The sequence below is a fragment of the Pogona vitticeps genome, chromosome 1 (genome assembly GCF_051106095.1).
Source record: "Pogona vitticeps strain Pit_001003342236 chromosome 1, PviZW2.1, whole genome shotgun sequence".
In the NCBI taxonomy this organism is placed as follows: Eukaryota; Metazoa; Chordata; class Lepidosauria; order Squamata; family Agamidae; genus Pogona; species Pogona vitticeps.
In genome coordinates this window covers 301,833,070-301,853,958 of record NC_135783.1, presented here as the reverse complement: position 1 = coordinate 301,853,958, position 20,889 = coordinate 301,833,070, and the positions used below count along the sequence as shown (strand labels likewise).

The 20,889-nt window shown below is 42.1% G+C and overlaps 1 protein-coding gene across 2 annotated transcripts in view; it reads right to left on the bottom strand.

The window, feature by feature from the left end:
* The window catches only part of LTK (leukocyte receptor tyrosine kinase), a 150,042-nt gene that overhangs the window by 26,942 nt on the left and 102,211 nt on the right, over nt 1–20,889 (bottom strand). For both annotated transcript variants that reach the window (XM_072986249.2, XM_078391402.1), the window contains exons 11-18: nt 16,546–16,647; nt 14,242–14,419; nt 13,922–14,072; nt 8,991–9,122; nt 6,840–6,996; nt 4,378–4,560; nt 2,537–2,635; nt 1,486–1,638 (exon numbers count right to left, since the gene is read on the bottom strand). In XM_072986249.2, the coding sequence (XP_072842350.2) occupies nt 1,486–1,638; nt 2,537–2,635; nt 4,378–4,560; nt 6,840–6,996; nt 8,991–9,122; nt 13,922–14,072; nt 14,242–14,419; nt 16,546–16,647 (1,155 nt within the window). The remainder of the gene's footprint in view (nt 1–1,485; nt 1,639–2,536; nt 2,636–4,377; nt 4,561–6,839; nt 6,997–8,990; nt 9,123–13,921; nt 14,073–14,241; nt 14,420–16,545; nt 16,648–20,889) is intronic.

Genomic DNA, 20,889 nt, shown 5'->3' with positions numbered 1-20,889 from the left:
TTTTAGACAAAGTACTCAGTAGACCCTCGACTTATGAAGGTCCCTACTTATGGAAATTTCGAGGTACGAAAAGCTCTGGCTGCAAAATTTTAGTTTGACTTGTAGCCGGAGCTTCGACCTACAAGGAGCTTCGACCTACAAAATGCAGGGGGGAAAGGGCGGAAAATTAAAAGCCGCCCCCGCTGCCCTCTTGGCTCCTGTCCCCAGTACCCTCTGCCTGAGGCTGCCTTGTTTCCTGAGGCAGAGGGCACTGGGGACAGGAGACAAGAGGGAAGTGGGTACAGCTTTCAAAGCCCTGAAAGCTGAAAGCTGGCAGCGGGCACAGAGCGACTTTCGGCGTCCTGGGCTTCCAAAGCTGCACCCGCTACACTCTGTCTCCTGTCCCCGGTGCCCTCTGCCTCCTGTCCCTGTGGGGACAGGAGGCATAGGGCAGCGGGGACAGAAGGCAGAGGGCAGTGGGGGCAGCTTTGGAAACCTGGGATTTTTTTTCTTTGGCTGGAACAGATTAAATGGTTTTCAATGCATTCCTATGGGAAATGGACCCTCAACCTACGGACCTTTCAACCTGCGGCCACCGTTCCAATACAAATTAATCCTGTAAGTCGAGGGTCCATTGTAATGGTAGTGTAGAATCATCTACTGCTGCTACTACTACTACTACTACTAATCTGCTGAAAAGTCAATTCTGATTTATGGTGATCTTTTCAAGGTTTTCTAGGTTTACTGTTACCTTCTTCTGCGGTCATCCTGGAACTGTGCAGCCTGTCTAAGGCCACACAGGTTCTTCTGGGATGCACAGTGGGGATTTGAACTCTCAACCTCTGGCTTTGCCTCACTCTCTAAGCTACCCAGCTAGCTGACAGTAAAGAACATAGGGGCTCTGATTTTAAATGAGTTGTTGGTGTCTGAACAACTGGCTGCAGAAATATTTAGGATGAGTGGTGACATATCTTAGCATGCTGGTACCAACATAGAAAAAGGCATAATTAAATACAAATAGCAGTGGTACTGTCACCAGTGCTGGGAGCTCCAGTCAAATAAACAGACCATTTGTAAATCTCTCATATAAAATATTTTTGCTATAGAAATCTGTTGTCGAAGGTAATCTGACTAATCATCCTGGAATCCCGGGTGCTCTAAATGGTGGTGCTAAGAGATATTTAACCCCTATCCCTTTTAAACTGCAATATTTTTAGACCAGAACTATATAATTTTGTTTTATAAGAAATACTTCCAACGCCTGAGGTTGTTTACAGTGATAATGACAACAATGATTAGAACTGGAACAATACAAACAATACAAACACAAGCAGAACAGAGCTAGCACATCCAGCACATTCAATAAAACTGTTCCTTTCTACAACTGAGGAGAAAGGGTGGAAATACGGACTAGACAGCCCACCCTCCTTAATCTGTACTCTCAGTAAGGCTAGAAGAAAGCAAGAAATAAAACGTTTCATTTTGGAAAAACATTCCATGCTTTACCTGTGCAAGACACATTGTCACTGGCTAACACAGCACCATCTACACAAATACAGATGGGCAGATGGGAGTCAGGACCTTGCTTGCAGACACCTGACTGGCAGTGGTTGCAGTTCACATAGACTTCAATCAGCACTTCACCGTGGCTCTCCATAACTGGACGAGAAAGACATGGATGGAGACAAGAGCTTTAGATTCAGATCTTTAAAAGGGGACTACTGTAATCCATCAATAGAGGAAAGCTATCACCTCCTCCAGTGAGTTGAAGAAGAAGGAAGTGAGTGATCTGGGATTACTTCCTTACCATGTCCTCTTCTCAAGCTCCCAGGTAGAGCTTAGCCAGTATTTACAGGAATGAAATGCATCCATAAAGAAGTCCAAAAGTCTGAAAATCTAGCCATTAGACTTACTTCAAAAGCAATATATTTCTTGTTGAAAGAAAAAGAAATCCCACTGCAGCACTCAATGCATCTAGCAAACTGCATATATTAAGCCATGAAAGCTTACACCATCATAAATGTGTTGGTCTTTATGGAGCTGCAAACCTATTTCTTTTTCTTCCTCTTTTTGCTGCCACAGACTAGGATGGCTCTCACTCCAGATACTGTACTGTGTTTACCATATAAATTGATATGATCCTGTGGAGCATGTGCTTGCCTGTACTTACTGCCATAAGAGACAGACAGTGCTGTCCAAATAAGCCACATAGGACCAGATGGGCTGAAACAGTAAAATATTTTTGAACTTAAGATATGGAGGGCAGCAATTTCCAGCCATTCCTTGTATGCATATCTCTTTTTTTGTAGCAATTTGTTGCAAATTTTCTCTTCAGACTGTGCTGCTGGACGCGATTTGATTTAGGAATGATTTTATGAGGACTGGAATAGTTCTTGTATGACCGGGAGGTACTGAATCAGCACATTTAATATCCCCAGACTGTGTTGTGCCCTAAAACAGGGACACAATGCGGAATATGCATTACATAAATAAGAGAAACAACAAACACCATGGGTGCACACACTACAAGGGAAAAGAAAGTGGGAATAAATTTCACCTGCTAGGGGACTCAAGAAGACCTCCCCAACTGGATTCACAAAGGAGATGCCATGCTGTCCATCAGCTGTGATGTCATCTGTTTCAGAGGCATGACCACCTAAGCAAAGGAGAGAACATCTGGTTTCCGATGTGCCCACAAAGGACCATGTGGGGGGTCTGCAGATTGTATACCAATTTATCACAAGACCCTTGCAAACTGGACTTATTACTTTACAAATTAATTGATTTCTATACCACTCTTTAGGGGAGTGCCTCACCAAAACAGTTCACAGAGTAAGAGGCTAAAATAATAAAATATAGAACACAGTAGGCCCCCCATATCTGAGGGATCAGTATCCATGCTTTCACTTATCTCCAGTTCGAAAATATTAAAAACATTAAAAGAAAAAAATCCAGGAAAAATATTTTCATATGCATTACCAGACTTGGTCACTAGAGGGAGGGAGATATACCATGTTATGAATCCTTGCTGTCAGAGATTACATAGCATGGTTTCTGGCGCTCTCTAGTGCCCAGTACATTCTAGTAATGCTTGTGAATATATTTTACTAGATTTTTTTTCTTTTACCATGCTATCTATAACATTTGCTATTATCTGTAGTTTCCAGCATCTGCCGGGGTGGGGTGGGGTTTGAAACCAATCCCCCATGGATATGGGGATGGGACCTACTCTACAGTAAATGTGAACAACATAAAATCTCTAAAATGGCCACAACAGTAAAAAGTACAGTAGAAATGATGCAACTACATTTAATTAAAAGCAGCCTGAGATAAACAGTGTCCTTAAGGCCTATTCAAAACAGCTTGGAAGGAGCCACGCACACATCCTGAGGCAGGCAATCTTATAAAGTTGAGGCCATTACCAAAAAGGCCCTGTCTCTCATGTCCACAAATCTAATAGATCTGACTGGCAAGCATGTGAGCCAGATTTCTGTGGCTCCCAGGGCTTAAACACATGCTTACTGATGTAGGTTGTCCTTCAGATAATGTAGTTCCAAGCTGACATCGTACAATCAGGAAATACTATGACAACCAGTCTTGCTAGTTTACTATAATTAACAAATGAGTTCTGTGCCAAGATCACATTACTGGACTTTCCCCCTCCCTTCTTGGGTACTACCAGAGTAATATTTTCTTCAACTGGAAGTTCCAACATTGTGATTCAGCTGCCCCTATGTTCCCTCGGCAAAGATGGTAAACTGAGATGATCAACTGTACACTCAAATTCTTTGCAGCCCCTCAATTTTTATCTGACTTTCTCATCTGATTGTACACTATCCAAAATACCTTATATGTCAGTTTATCCAAAACACAAGAGACTGCTATACAGATGTGTGCACTATTTCCTGGAATGTTGAAAGCTACGTTTGTTGATCTGAACATCTTTATGCAGTGGAATAAAAGAAAATTTGCACCACAGCTTCTTGTTATACTACTGTCCTTTTCTTTCTGTCCCTGATTGTACTGAACTTTGGTGGATGGAGTAAACTTTAAATGAAGTAAAATCAAGATGTAGCATGATATCAACTGACAGTATAGTCTAAATCAGTGGTTTTCAGCCTTTCGCCCTTTAGATGTTATGGACATCATCTCCCAGAATTCCAGGTCATTGGCCAGCTTGGATCAGGCTTCTAGAAGCTGATGTATAAAACATCTAGAGCATTTGTTCCCAACCTTAAGTTACCCAGGTGTTCTTGGATTAAAACTTCTGGATGCCTTCCGCACTAGCTGTGCTGGCCAGGATTTCTGGGAGTTGAAGTCCAAGCACATCTGGGGACCCAAGATTGGGAACCACTGATCTAGAGAGTCAAATATTACATACTGCAGCTTTTAACATACCTTTGTAGCCTCCACCTCCTCCACCAGATGTACATGCTCCTCCTCCACCACCAAAACCACCTGAGGTGGTCCACTGAAGTTTCTCTAATGCATGTTGGCAGGCCTCACCACCTTCTCCTCCCTCCATAAGTGACTTCCCTGACCAAGGAAACTGGGTGATATCTTCCCAACCACCACCTCCACCTGCACAAATGAACATAAGGAAAAAAGAGTAAGATGAGATACATCGCAGCTTTCACAGAGAGATGTTGACGTTTAAATTAATTTACTGATCAATTGTCAAAGCACAAGTGTAAATCACTCTGCAGGACCTGATGGGCAGGAAAACATTTTTAAATATTCCGCAAAACATTTCCCATTTCCCCCCACATATATGCAGATAATATATAGCCAGTTTATGTAACATTTCTGAGAATGCTGTAAGCTTTCTATCAGTTGGTTTTGGAAACTGATTAAAGATTCAATTATTTAAAAGAGAATTATGGAATGTTCTGGTAGCCAGATAATCTCTATTATTGTTGACCAAAACTGCAGAATACCTGTGCATCAAGACTGTTATTTTTCTAAAATCATGTTTGGATTGAGAATTCTGATGACCACTCCTCTTGTAATGCAAACTCAATTCTGCTGTCCATATATCTGAAATAGAGCCTTGTCCATCTTACCAGTAGAACACACTGGTAATGATAGATTACATCCCATCAATAAGCCAATTATTTTCTATTGGTTTCTTGCCTTATAAAGATGAACTCATCTGACCAGTTTCCAAGTTAAGCAATATCCTTCTTTTAGTATCCAAAATCTCTAATGATTATCCAGCTTCTCTGTATTTAGAGTCATGTGAAAAAGAAAGTACACTCTCTTTGAATTCTATGGCTTTACATATCAGGACATAATAAAAATCATCTGGTTCTTAGAAAGTCTGAAAATTAGGTAAATACAACCTTAGATGAACAACAACACATGACATATTACACTGTGTCATAATTTATTTTACAAAAATAAAGCCAAAATGGAGATGCCATGGGTGAAAAACTAGGTACATCCTTACTACTTCCATAGGAATCAAGAGGCTAAGTAGCAGCCAGGTACTGCTATGCCCTTGAATCAGCAAGTGTGACCATTTCTATAGAAGCTGAACTTTTAGCAGTTTACCGGTCTGGAGCATTCAGGTGTGTGTTAACAGAATGTCAAGGAGGAAACACATAATTAAAGTACATTATTCTGTTGTGAAGATTATTTAGAAGTAGAAAATATTCCAGACAGTTGTCAATCTTCCCAGGAGCAGATGTCCAAGTAAATTCACCCCAAGGTCAGACCGTCCAATGCTGAGAGAAATTGCAAAAATCCAAAGAGCTACACCTCAGACTCTACAGGCCTCAGTTACCATGTTAAATGTTCAAATTCATGACAGTACAATTAGAAAAAGGTGGAACAAGTAGGGGTTGTTTGGAAGGAGAAAGCCTTTTCTCCCTAAAAAGTACAATGCAGCATGGCTTAGTGTGAGGGTTTGGTGTGTGGCTCCTGTTTTTCTTCAAATACAGTGGTGCCTCACTTAACGAAGTTAATTGGTTCCATTAAAAAAATCGTTATGCGAAAACATCGTTAAGTGAAACACCATTTCCCATAGGAATGCACTGAAAACCGGTTAATCCATTCCAATTGGAACGGATTGCCGTCCTTAAGTGAAAATTGCCATAGGAAACATCGTTGAGTGAAACGCGGTTCCCCAATTGAAATGCATTGAAGCCGACTCAATGCATCTGAATGGGTTTGCGAAGTCCCTTTTCGCTCCTGTAAAAGTGTCTTAAACTGTTTGAAGCCTGTTTTAAATGCTTGCAATCATTAGCCCACCTCCTGAAACCTATGCAAACTTAATTTGGTGTTGTTCTGAGTCTTCGTTAATTTTTGAATTTTTTTATTCTCCATTGAAAGCCATTGGACAAATTTCCTCAAAGCTCAATGAACTGGACCAGCGTTGTAGAGAAGAGTGGGCTAAAATTCCTCCACAACAGTGTGAGAGACAGATAAAGTTACATAGAAAACGATTACTTCAAGTTATTCCTGCTAAAGGTGGTTCTATAAGCTACTGAATCACAAGGTATACTTAGTTTTTCACACATGGCTTCTCCATTTTGGCTTTACTTTTGTAAATCATGACACTTTGTAACATGTTCTATGTTGTTGTTTATCTGAGGTTGTATTTACCTAATTTTCAGACATGCTAAGACTCAGATGATTTTTATTATGTCCTGATATGTATAACCAAAGAATACAAAGGTGTACTTTCTTTTTCACATGACTGTAAATCTGGGGTCCATTTTTGCAAGCAATTAAGTTATCCCTCCCCTTCCAATTATTGATGGCAGTCCAAACCGTACATATTCCTAGTATTTCAGTTCTCCAGATGTTGTTTGTTCAGCTGCTAATTGAAATGTACATTATCACCTACAGCTCTTCACCTGCTGCCCCAGTTCTCCCATTGACTCCAGGTACTGCTGTGCTATTCACATACTGTTCCAAAAACACATCATCAAGGGAGCCATCCAGGTCTTTTAAGTAAGCGTTCCCTCCACCTCCTGCTGCAATCAGCAACGGTTCAAAACCTCCATCCTTCTGCTGCTTGAGAAAGCACACACATGTTCACATTTAATTGCATTAAAGAAATACATCAGGTTCAAAATCAGGTACCAATTTATACAAGAAAACTCAAGCAAAATTAATGGAAAACACATGCAATGCAGGAAGACTTAAACAATTTTAATATGAACCTAACACAAACAGGCAACTGCTACAGTCCACAGAACACAGCATCAAGTATGGGGTGAGGAACCTGTGGCCCGCCAAATATCGGACTACAACTCCAATCATTTTTAGCCACTGGCCATGTTGGTTGGCTTTGTGGGAATTCAGGCTCACCAATATTTGGAAGACCATGGATTCCACCGTTTAGTACACTACGTGAAAATTCCTGTGAAACATAATTTGTTAGGGCTTTTTACAGGATTTGTGGACAGGGCAATTAAAAACAGGCATGCTTTTTTTGCAGCACAGTTACCCTGCATATTTAAACTGTCTTACCACTGCAAAAATGAGGGTTAATAATAGATTTACTAGTCCACTAAAAGTATACAAACAGAAATTAGCCTTTGATAGAGATCCTCATCAGGCTGGGCACCTCAGAGCTATGCATTGTGCATTAAAAAAGTCTGCTGCTGCTTAAAAGCTAAAAAGATATTGGCAACAAGTGCAGGGCAGGCATCTCTGCTTAAACTGATTTTCAAAATGGAGACTACAGTCTTTATTCAGAGGAGCAGGTTTCCGATTCCATTTCTGATGTGAATTGGAAAGCCCTTCTCAAGCTTCTTAGACATATGAAAACTATACTACAATCTCAGCGTCAGTGACAGAAAATATGTGTGCACTGTATTTGGAAAGCAACACAAAAATTTTCTCTGTGTTTTTTTTTTAAGAGAAAAAAATATGTAATAATATAGCAGGTAAAATAAAACATAGACTTGGTGGTTTTTGCCATTTGTGTGTGCTATTATAAATAGAGTCACATGAGCACATGAATAGCATAGCTCTCAAGTGACCCAAGGTAATAACATTAACATTATACAGTTAAAAACAGCAACAGCAAGAACCCCGAAACCACAAGGTAGCATAGGCTAAAGAAGAAAAGGGGCTGTAATGCACAAGACTTACTCAGATGTTGAAATCCCTAACTGTAGGATACTGAAAAATGTTTATTTACATGTATTTCCATTAAAAGCTTATGCAGTGCCTACGTTGGACATCTACATCAAAAGTGGGAAAGCTATGCCAGCCCAAGGGCTGACTTTCATTTTAGAGAAGTTTTCAGGGGCTGCACTTCAGTGGTATTGGTTGGAGCTAAAGGGTAGGTCATATCATCACAGAATCATAAAGTTGGAAGGGGGTTATAAGGCCTTTGAGCCCACCCACCCCCGGTACAAATCAAAGGATATTTGCCAGGTAGTTGTCTAAATTTCTCTTGAAGGCCTCCAGTGTTGGAGCACTCAGCACCTCTCAAGGTAACTGGTAAATGGTAAATGTCAACATTATTTTTGCCCATACCTCTTATCCCCCATCATTTTTAGGTAAGGAATTTTGACCTTCAGAACACGGCCCAAGAACCCGAAAAACCCACAACAACCATTAGATCCCAGCCGTGAAAGCCTTCGTGAATACAATTTTGACCGTACCTAAAAACCCTATACAAATGCTGAGAAAACAACAAACAGCAGAAATCATAAAGAAAGGGACAGAATTTTCTGAGGAAGTCCAGAGGTCTGGAGGGAGATCACAGAAGAGCAATATTCAGTCCCAGAAAATGCCATACTTTAGGTGGAAGATGTTGGATTTGTAGGTCAGCTAGACCAAGTGGAGAGATTCCACTTTAGCATTGAACATTCCCAGTGGCCTCCAGTACTGTGAATCTCAACAGATGAGGTAGAGGTGTGCTTACAATCAGTCCTTGTATAAGTTGCATCTGTTTTGTTTAAAATGGCCCTCCTATAGGTGCTGCAGTGGTTCAGTTGCTTCTCAAGATGCTTTTTAGAAGGAGGGTAGAGAGAAAGAAGAAAACTCACCCTAAAGATGTATGTTGCTCCACCACCACCACCCCCTCCTCCAGCCCATTCGGTTAATCTCTGGTCTTTCTTGTACTCTTCTTCAATTTCTGATGATTCACCCAGGCAGATCTGTGTAGTCTGGGAGTTACCCTGAAAGAAAAAAGGGAGGACGGGAGGAAGGGAGGCAAAGGCAGCAGCTAAAGTAAGGTGAAGCGATAAAGGCAAGGCTCAGCCAAATGATCAAGATGCTAATTCTGAAACCCCGGGTTAAACTGAATTTTAACTACATAATTAAACATGTTTAAATACATCCTGAAAATATCTATGGCACTGCCTTTTTGAGAATCGGGAATAAAAGACAGGGGTAGCTTATTTTAAATGCAAGATTAAAAATGAAAACACTGGTCATTAAAAGGAAATCCCACTTTCTTGTATTTTCAAATCTGTAGAAAATAAATAAAGCATTTCTTTTCTCCAAAACTCACCACTCACAAGAATATCAGAAACGTATTTATATCTCATTGATACTATATAAAATCCAGCTCTATTAGATTCTGTTACGTTCAGTTTCCATGTTTACAATGAAGAGCACAGAAAAGAAAATATAAATGACAAAATAAGTACAATCTTTGGAGAGGAGAGGGAAAGGGCAGCAATGTTAAAGCTTCAATGAAGTTTGGTGATGCCATTCCTGTTGTGCAAGCACAGCCATTGCCAAGCTTGCCACCTAAACCCTGGTGCAACTGCAACAGCTCCTTATGCCTTCTTGCACCACAGATCTCCAGCAGCCTGGCAGGACACTTCTGTTCCTTCCAGGAGGGACTTTATCCACTTCTGCTGGGGAGGATTAAACTTCTCTACCCAGCACTACTGCTTTAAAATTGGTACTGCCAACAAAACAACAACCCATATTCAGCCAGATTTATGTCAGCTGGGCTAATAGAAGCTGAACTGGAAAGGGAAGTGCAGAATCATGCAGGAGGTTGCTGGTGAGGAGGTCCAACCATGCAGATGGTCCCCTGCATTTGCTCCCTCTTCCTTAGAAGGAAAACACCCCGTCTTATTTTATAGGTATCAATTTCTCTTTTAAAACATCACGACATTTCACAGGCCAATAAAAAAGAGAAACTGGTCTGCCCCAAGTTCCAATGAGAAATGGGCATGAACCAGAAAAACGATGAATCGGGATGGTTCATGCTGGGGGGGGAGGAACGTACCTGCTCCTGCGCTCTGCCTCCTGCTCCCTCTTCCCCCTTGCCTCCATGCCTGGACCTGCTCTTGCCACCACCTCCACTCTCAGAGGCGGTAGGCCTGCCCCTCCTTCCTGAAGCCCAGCCTGTTGTTTTTATGCATGTGCCCAGCTGATAGGCTGGCACATGCGCAGAGGTCTTGGGCCTGGCTTCAAGGAGTCGGCCTGCTGCTCCAGGAAGGGAAGTCGGGCCAGCTGCCACTGAGGACAGTGGTGGCGGCAGAAGCAGGTTAGGGAGGCAACAGGGGCAGTGGGAAAGGGACAGGCGGCATCCCCGTTTGTCCAACAAAATGCAATACTAATGTGGGAAAAGTTTGGTGCTTCATTTTGTTTCAGCAAAACAAGATCCCTGCTTTGAAATGAACCACAAACCAGGCCAATTCATCAGTTTTCTGGTTCATGGTTCGGTTTCTGCCTACCTCTAGTTCCAGTTTATTCCTCTGATCGCTCCACGAGTGAATTTATGAAGCAACATTAGAATTCAAAAAGCACACTATAGTTACAAATTGTTTCCTAAATTTAGGCTTTGCTGATAATGTAAGCCCCAACTATTCTCAGTTACTTAAGTCTTTTTAGTCTCTCTCTCTCTCTCTCTCTCTCTCTCTCTCTCTCTCTCTCTCTCTCTGTGTGTGTGTGTGTGTGTACAAAAATATCTAAATGTTCATTATTAAAGACATCTGTTACAGCTTATGGGATCTGGATTTGACCACTAAAACTTAAGTCGCTTTTCGATAGAAAATTATATTTTTACATCACCTTTTAATGGAGCTAAACTTCATGAGATGTTGATACTACAGTCTAAATAATAGTGAGGACTAAAATTCAGCAAAATCTATCTGGGAAGACACATGTCAGCATGAGCAGCCTGAATCTAGCTCTTTGCTGAGTTTGGTTGCTTCATTAAGACAAACAAGAAAAGGAGGAAACTTTCCTTTGAACACAGTGGGGATTTGATCTTGACAGCATCCTTTCAACACTAGAATGTAAATGACAGGAAGGATCTACTTTTCCCTGTTGGAAGAGGCATTTAAAACTAAACTGGAAAGCAGTTTAGTTTACATGGAAGATGGCATGTGGTCGCTTCATTAAAGCAAATGAAAGGAGGAACCAAGCTGGCAGGTCAATTCTGAATCTCAGAATCAATATTTTAAAATTGACTTGCTGCGATTATTTCTTTTTTCCTCTCCATTTCTGGCTATTTTTGAACTGGCATAAACTGCAGAAATGGGAGAAAGAACTGTTTAGACTGCTTGTTCCCGGAATGCCCCAACTGGGGAGGCCATCCTAGCTGTGATATTCTGAGTCGTAATCCAAAAGAATAACTTGTCCTGGGAATCTGTGGTTTGGCGTTAGCCTGGCTCTGATCCTTCCTGGAGGACTGTCCCCAGAGAGTACAGATTGGGAACAGTGTATTGGCTCTGTGGAATCTCAATTGTGGGGTTCTGCAGGGCTTGATTATCTCTCCAATCCTGTTTAATATCTACATGAGGCTGCTGGATCAGGTAATCAGGGGGCGTGGGGCTTCATGTCATCAGTAAGCTGATGACACCCTGCTCTACATCTCCTTTTTTCCTACAACAGTGGATGTCGTTCCATCCCTTCAGCGCTGTCTGGATGCCATACTGGGATGGATGCCAGGGAATGGTCTGAGTCTGAACCCGGACAAGATGGAGGTCCTGAGGGTGGCCGGCCCAGACATTGGTGGTTTGGGAAACCCCTTTTTTGGGGGGTGACTCTCACCATGAAGACTGAGGCTTGCAGCTTGAGGGTACATCTTGATCCAGTGATTACCATGGAACCCCAGGTAGTGTCAGTGATCAGCACCACCTACTTCCATCTTTGGCGGATCGTCTAACTGTGTCCCTATCTTGATGTCTTGTAGTCTCGAGATTAGACTACTGTGATGCGCTCAATCTTTGAGATTGATGCAGAAGCTTCAAATGGTGCAGAATGCAGCGACACAATGTAATTATTTATTATTGCATCAAGCATATGGCATCTGTGATGTAACAATAATGGCCATAGCTTTATTAGCTACAATATAGGGCAACAGATCTAGATGTTAGCTCATTTGTCTGGTACCTGATGCTCCCTTCTTCTTAGTCATGAGACAACAAGACCTGAGAGCGAGTTGGCCATGGGCCACTAAGTGTGTAGCTCCTAAAATCTGGGAGCCCTCTTCCCAAGGTGGTTCTTCACCTGGATGCCTCTAATTCTAAGATCGTTATGGGGGTCCTCTACCCAGAAGCCAAGGCCAATACCCCACTCCCTAGCTCAGCCAGATCAGGCCCAGTACCTTCAATTCCTTAAAACGAAATTGTGACAGAAGAATATAAAGTAGGAGGTCAGTAAACCATGCAGGCTGGTATGAGGGAAGCAAAACTCCTGTGAAACAGGTCAGTTGTTCCCACAGATATAATTCTTCCTCAGTCATGTCAGCCAATGCCTAATCAAAGTCAGAGCAATGCACCAGCTGAAAGAACGAAGGGTGGGGCAAGGGAAGTCTTGAGGTTTAGTGCTGTGCCAGACCTGCCTATATACAAAACAGAGGAAGACCATACCTGGGAATGGACCAAACACTAGAAGTGTAAATTGACAGAAGTGGCAAGGGATTGTTAAGGAGAACAAAGCATTTTTAATAAACTGAAGTTCCAAAGGTTCTAAAACAGTTAAAATAATCTAAAAACAACAAGGTTTTATAGTATAATATGCTCAAACAGCCTGTTGAGAAGGAACAACCAGCACCTTTGACACTTGCAATAAAAAGAGAGTTAATCAGAGCTGTGCCAGACAGAACATTTTGGAGATTGCTCATTCACAGGGTCTCCATAAGTTGGAGGCAACTTGGAGGCACATAACAACAACAATAAAAGGGAAATAGTTTCATTGTTTATATTGTTGGTTGCTAAACCAAAATTGTGGAGGGACATGGTGGCGCTGTGGGCTAAACCACAGAAGCCTCTGTGCTGCAAGGTCAGAAGACCAGCAGTCGTAAGATCGAATCCACGTGACGGAGTGAGCGCCCGTCGCTTTGTCCCAGCTCCTCGCCAACCTAGCAGTTTGAAACCATGCAAATGCGAGTAGATAAATAGGTACCACCTTGGTGGGAAGGTAAAATGGAGTTCCCTAGTCACGCTGGCCACTTGACAATGGAAACTGTCTTCGGACAAGCGCTGGCTCTACGGCTTGAAAACGGAATGAGCACCGCCCCCAGAGTCAGACACGACTGGACTAAAAATGTCAAGGGGAACCTTTACCTAAACCAAAATGACTCAAAGATTGATCACAGGAATATCTCCATATAGCAAAAAATACTCTGAGTTCTTCTTCTCTGAGATACTTCTAGTCATATCCTGTTTTGAGGTTATTACAAATCAAACGACTAGACAATGACATTTCGAAGGATTAACTGTTTTCCTTCCAATGATGGATGGTTTCCTCAGAGATACATGCCTTGGCTATCAGACTTGCAAATCAAGCCCACTAACCTTCCAGCGACCAATCCAAAAGCAATGCATGCCAAATGCAAGACATGTGCAATTACTTTTGCTACAGAAGGAGCACCTTGTCTAAAACTATGGCCAGTGCACACTCTACTTTCATTCTGAGAAAGTGGCTTCCTGGAAGTATCCTAAACTGTCATAATCTGTTAGTTTCTTCTGAGCAACTGTGCTGAGTGTGTGAGGCATGCATCTCTCACCCCTGGGCAGGCATCTTCTCCCTGCTGCCCCACCAACATGTAAAGGAGTGCATCCTTCTCCAGTTGGAAGCTGGCTGAAATAAAGACCCCATGGGAACGCTTGTTGTGGTTCTTGGCTCCTTTCCCTCCAGCTGCTCCATATGCTGAAATCCTGGAAAAAGAGCAGCAAGGATGAGGAAGAAACACTACAGCACCACTCCAAAAAGCAGCTGCAACTATGAACCACACCATATGAACTCCCATCTCTGTATTAAAAATTAATTTATGAAGGTTTAGCATGTGTAATAGAAGTTCTGTTATCATACCACAATGACACTTACGTGTACAGGTTCGATGCTGGCACTTTCCATATTTGCACTCCTCGCAATGGTCCCTCTTTCTCTACAGTCACTGAAACATTGGTGTTGAGATAGGTGCTGTCACACTGTGCTTGAGTTGGCCCTCGAGGGCCGCTGGCCCCACAGGATGAAAACCACCACTGTATAACCGGGGCTTCCACTACGACCAGAAAAAATATATATATACAGAGTTGTGAGGATGTAAAAGGACTTTCCTTTTATTTCCCTGGCAAGTGTCCATATTCACTCAACAGGTCCAGCATAGCAGGACCATTCATTATTTTCAGAACAGTTATCTCTTCTTGGTTCTAGCTGGCTATGCTACAACACTCCTAAGTAGACCCATAGGAGGCAAATGAGCCAGCACTGGGAAGTGTTATTAACGAGAAGGCCACTTACATCAACCCTGCAAGCTGTCTACAGAGCTTTTGAAACAATGGGTGAAATCATGTTGCATAACTTTACTCTTGCGTAACCTGGACTGGGTTCTGGAAACATTCAATTTAAAGTAATTGAAAGCTTGTTGTAGTAGTTTTTTTCGGCTGTTTGGCCGTGTTCTGGAGGATTTTCTTCCTAACTTTTTGCAAGTCTCTGTGGCTGGAGCTAGAGGACAGCAGCTAGAACTCTGTGTTCTGGTGTAGTGTGTTCTATAAATATTGCTGCTGGATCACCATTGCCAGGATCTAGGCCACCAGTGACAATGAGGTGGTGATTTTTTTTTTTTTACTAGTAAAGCCTTCTCTCTCTCTCTCTCTCTCTCTCTCTCTCTCTTCCTTCCACCAATCCACATTCCATGGCCCCCAAAGACATTGCCAAAAGCTTTCCCAGGACAAAAGAGAGGCCTACGTAGGGATCCTTGCAACCTACAAAGAGGAAGGAGAGAATAAGAATCCTGATCTGGGTTATGCCATGAAAAGTTATGCCAACAGGATTTTTGCTCAATGTTTTACACAAATATTTATGTAGCTGCCTCTTTGCAGCAGATGTTGTTAGATGATTGCAGGGCAAGTTTGAAAACTGGGCCAGGAAGCCAACTGTAGTCAAACAATGGGTATTAGTATAACTATGCATTAAAGGGGTAAAGTCTGTCACAACAGCCTCTGTGGTTCCAGGTTCCAATTTTTAAGCCTTCTTGCAGGAAGGATGGAAGAGTTATTTTCTTGAGAGTTGCAAAATACACCAAAAGCTTTTCTGATCGTACTCTTGATCACTGTGTTGTTATTCTGTACGTCAGAATTGTTCTTAAGCCTACAATAATTTTGGGAAACCCTATTTGTTCAGAAAGAAAACCTTTCACCACTGAGATTCAACACTCTCTCCTCCCCCTTTGAGGGCAGAACCTATCACATGTGTCTCCCATGGACATACCTTTAAAATAAATGATACTATTGTACTATTGCACAATTTTTAAAATGGGACTTGTACAGGAGCGATTTCTTCAACTTTCCCATTACAAAGTTGTCAGCAGCTTCAGAACTGCAGGACAGTCTTCTGATTGATCAGATGGGCATAGCAGGGCAGGGCAGTCACTGAATCTTCTGTCTTGCTTTGAATCATGACTGCCTGAGTTCTAGCTCCAAGTTAGCTTTCTCTTCTACTCCTTTCTCATCTTTCAGCTTAACCCAGCTACGTATCCATCCACCACAAGCTATGCCTTGCTGAGCCATCTTATCAATACCTAGATTCTGACGTTTGTACTCTAATAGGGCTACAGGTGAGGTGTCCTACTCTGCAGAATGGGGCTATCCATTTTTCTCTGACTATCTATCCCAACTAGAACAGGATATTGGCCTTCTATATGGGATAACAGATGCTATTCTCCAACGATTCTGCTTTCTACGTTGAGACTGGCAGAGAAAACAAAACATAACAGCCACTTGTTGATTGCTTTCTCCTGGCCTCAAAACAACCTCAAAATAGCAGCTTTGAAAATGGGATTTTCTTCTTTTGAAAAAAAGAGTGGGGTCTGCAGTGATGTATTGGGGGACTAAAACTGCCGGACCTCCTGTGTCTGTCCAGTCCTGCCTTATATAGTAGGGATCACAAATGAAAACAATATTCTACCAAACCAGAGAAAACTCTATTTTCTTTAATTTTCTGGAGTTTCTGAACCGCAGGAATGTCTTCATTGTCCTTCAACTTCTGCTTTATTTAAAAGACAGGGATCTATCAATAGCACTTCCATCAACAACTACATCATCTTACATCAAATTTAGCACTGTGAGAAGGGAAAGGGGTCTGTAAACTAGTAATAACACATACGATTGTGGATAGTGAAATAATCACCTAAAGCAAGGGGCTCTTCTAATGGACTAGAAACATGGCCATCCAGCACATCAACTTCTAGTAGGTAGGACTGCTTTTCCTCAGGGTGGCTTTGTCTTCTTCCTGTCAAAATTTGAAAACATGTGATAACTTTTTCTCTCAGTTTTCTACCATCTAATGAAGACCCTTTTACTTCAACCTTTATTTGCCCTATTACAGTGATGGTGGCTTTTACACTCTTGAGAGATTTTGTTAATTTTTCATCTGCTAAGCGGAGGTTTTTGATTGCTAAGACCTCGTCACCTTTGTGCAAAGGTGCACAAGGACAAAAACATTGGCTTGGATCAAAAGTATTTGTTCCAGAAATGGAAGGACTCCATTTTGATCCAACATAGTCTTCTCCCAGCAAAAAGGAATGGTGGAAGGGGAAATGTTTTTCTTCATTAGTTCCTCGTTTCTCCTGCTGCATCCCACCTCACCCAAGCACTATCCCAAATTATTCTTCTCTCCAAAACAGAGGAAAGATGAAAAACCAGCTCTGAGAGCTGAAAAACAAAACAAAGAAGACAGCTATACCAAGGCATGGTTACTGCCACACTTTAAGCTCTTTTCAAAAAGTAGGAGGGAAAATATACAAAAACAGTCATTGAGGTCTTTAAAATATGTTTGCACATTCTAACGACAGTTTTTTTTTTGTGGGATACAGGAGGCTGCAGTGGGGAGGGAGAACGAGCAAAAGTAACCTCACCCCTTTTGCCAAAAGGGCTCTCCCATAAATTCTGGTAGCTTCAGATCCACTGATAGCCAGCGGATGCTCATAAAAAACGCCACAATATTTTTCCATTAATTTTGCTTTTCAGTCTGCAGCAATAGGATGGGGCCAGTGGGAGAAATCACAACATAACATTTTAGAGATGCCTTCTATGGTGCTGGCTACCAGAAGAACCAGTTCAGTTCTAGTGAAGCTATTACCCCAAGCAAGAAACATCTAGAAATAATTAGTGTTTCTTTTTTTCTTCTCTTCATAAGCAATTTTGGAATAGAGATTAAAAGCAATAGTTACAGTGAAGCAGAAAATGTTCGTTGGGTAAAGAAGAGTGAAATGACAGTAGAGGTGACAGCCATGCTTTCTGTAGACTAGGACAAAAGTAAGGGCTAGGTAGGTGGGTTGCCAGGACCCCCACCTCATCCTCTGGTGATTCTACAATTGCATTTTGAAGTACACGCACAAAGAAGACCAAGACAGGCTAAAGACTTTGGTCCCATGATAGAGAAGAGAACCTGGGCAGACCTCCCGTACCCATAAAACATTTTAGGAAGAGTTCCCCAGTGGGCCCTCATAGCTGGGTGATAGCAAAGTCTGCCTGTACTAGAATATGGGTGTAGAATCAGAACTTTTAGTGCTGCAAAATGGAAGCCAAAATGGCTGGCAGCAGCAGCAGCTTTCAAAAAGACAAAGTTGGAGAGGGTGGCAGTGGCTGCACCTGGCCCAGCCATCATGAGGAGGACCCCTTCCTGCTCTGCGATGCCTTTTGAGCTCAGCTGCTGTTGGCCTATCTTTTTAAAAAACTTTTGTGACTTGGGGGGGGGAGAGACTTGTGCAATATGATTTCCCCATGTATGTGGGAAAGGTGGGAGCAGGCAGAAGAGGAAGAGGAGGTTGTCATCACCAACCTCCTTTTCCTCCTCAAGGCACTAAAGATCTGGTGATGGGTGGCTCTGGCAAAGGGTGGTGGACAGGAGGTCTGCCACTGTCCCAAGTTTTTCACTAGCTGAAGTGTTACTCTTCCCCTAAGGTGTGGGGAATACAGTCCCTCCACCACAGTGGGTCCGGCGACCTTTTTCAAAGCTTCGTTTGCCACTCCAGGAAGCTTACAGGAGGAACCATTCACTCCCCCTTCCCCCAGAAATAGACGAGACCAAGGGAGAGACAGAGGCCATGTGCAGCCCCAGGGCCAGACTTGTCTGCTCCAAGCTAAAGGAGACAGATATTCTCAATGTCTTTGCTAAATAGTCCCAAATACTGTATCCTATGGGTAGCCGGAGAGAGGCAGTTCTTCCAAGAGGTTTATGAGGCCACCAAGTATGACAAAAACTTAACTTAATGTAAAATAAACTATCGGGATGAAAGAAAAACCAAATAAAGCTACTTTACACTGAGCACAAAGAGGTTATTGGTTGTGTTGGCCTATGACTAAATTTCTAAGAAAGCTAAAGGTCCTGAACTCCTCCTAGCTCAGCTGCTGACATCCAAAGATGTACAATGAACTCAGTCACTTTTACAGGATGTAGACCACTCTGCAGAACACTGCCTCAGTACTGTACGTATTTCTCCTTCAGTCTTTAACACAGTGGGAATCCAACCAATGGTCCTCAGGCAGTTCTTCTTCAAACAAACCTCTCATGTTAAACATTTTCAAATTGTCATAGGCTACATTCTCTGTCGTCATCACACATTCCTGGTCTGCACTGAGAATAATGTTCCCCATTCCCATCCATTGTGAATTCTTGGGATTTTACAATAAAATACAAACATATGATGTGATAATTTTAGACTACAACTCCAGCTATCTGATGGTAGTTTGTTTGGTTGTTCTGGGTTTCTCGGGCTCTTTAGCCGTGTTCTGAAGGTTGTTCTTCCTAACGTTTCGCCAGCCTCTGTGGCCGGCATCTTCAGAGGACAGCACTATGTAAAATAGTTTGTTTGTTTCACTTTTATACTGCACCATCTGATTACAAACAATGTAGGTTTGTAGGCTACCAACATCCAGATTGGGAAGGCTGACTGGTATCATATAACATGGGCCCTGCCTAATGACTGTTTCTTAAAAGAGCTATATTTTGAACAGTGTGAGGGCTAAGATGGCCCCAATACTACCAGTTCTCTCTTGCATGGAATGTTTCCTGCACATGGGAAAACACAGACATTAATCCAATCTCTTTAAATATAAACAGTGAGCAACAGAAGTTCAGATTGCACCCTAGCTGTTTGCAGCCATTTGCTTGTGTATTTTGCAGAAGTGACCTCAGGCAAGGGTTGAGCTGCATTTCGAAATGTTAGTGAGATTTGTGCACATAATACACACCACTACAACACAGTGTGACTGACTATCCACTTGAAACTAGTAAATAAATGTGGGACTTCAAAGAGAGTGTGTGACAACCATTCAACCTCTCCATTGCTACCATCCTCTTTGTGAATACTTATGATGTTCTGGCTTCCAGATGATGCACAACTGCTTATATATTCTGGAAGGCATGGCTAATGTACCTGAAGGAATAACTTTTGCAAAGCATGGCAAGCAAAGGTGGTCTTTATGTTCCACAGCATCACAATCAACTTGTGATAAACGTTAAAGAATTACAGTATGTGTTTTTCAAGAAGGGCAGAAATCACAAAGCTTGCAGGATAAGAACTCTAGAGAAAATGTGAATATCCTTAATAGTAGGCAAGAAAAAAAGATAGGCAAGAGAGTACTGTACATGCAGAGGTTGGAAAACTGAAATTTGCAGATGTCATGTCCCAGAATCTCCCAAGGAGTGTGGCCACCACACAATTCCCCCATTCCAGAAGCACCACTGGATTGCATCTGACATGAACAAAGAAGTTCTGTAGTAGTGAAATTTCTTCTTCTACCCTATATTTCACAATGCGGATATTTACATCTCATGCCCTTCCGATATAATATATACACATTATTTCCACATTCCATTTTAAAGGAAGGGGAACTGGGCAGGCAGGACATGAGGAAATTAAACATTTTCATCCTAGCAAGAAGTAAATTATGCTTTCCTTCCTGTTCTGCTTCCTTTCTTCCTCCTCCTCCTCCTCCTCCCTTCACTCTGCAAAGCAGTTCCAATATAACCTCTTTGCCTGCCTATTAATTGGCTCTGCCAATGACATCCGAAACCTCTCCTGGCAAACAGAGGCGTAATTTTATTACCGAGAGTGCAACAGAGCTGCTGGGCTTCTCCGAGATCTAATTGAATTAAAAGGATGAGATGATGAATGAAATGGCTTATACACTCAGAGGGGAAAACAACACCAGCTTACAGGAATTCAAGCAACAATTATGAACGCGGGTATTTCAAGAAGTGTGTATCCTGAGCTGTACTGTCTGTACGGGAACAAAAACACAGCATAACGTTACTGGGGGCAGTCCTTGTTTTCTGGTACATTCCAAATCCTAGTGTCTGTTTTACCTTTGGAAAAGATGTTGGATTCGTTTTTTTCTGTGTGTTTTTTTTGGGGGGGGGGCATTTTAAAGTAGTTGCCAGCACACAAACATCAGTTCTTCAGGTTAATACCATCACGCCTGTAAAGTGCCAGCGCACCTGAACAACCCCTTTTGGACATTATAATCC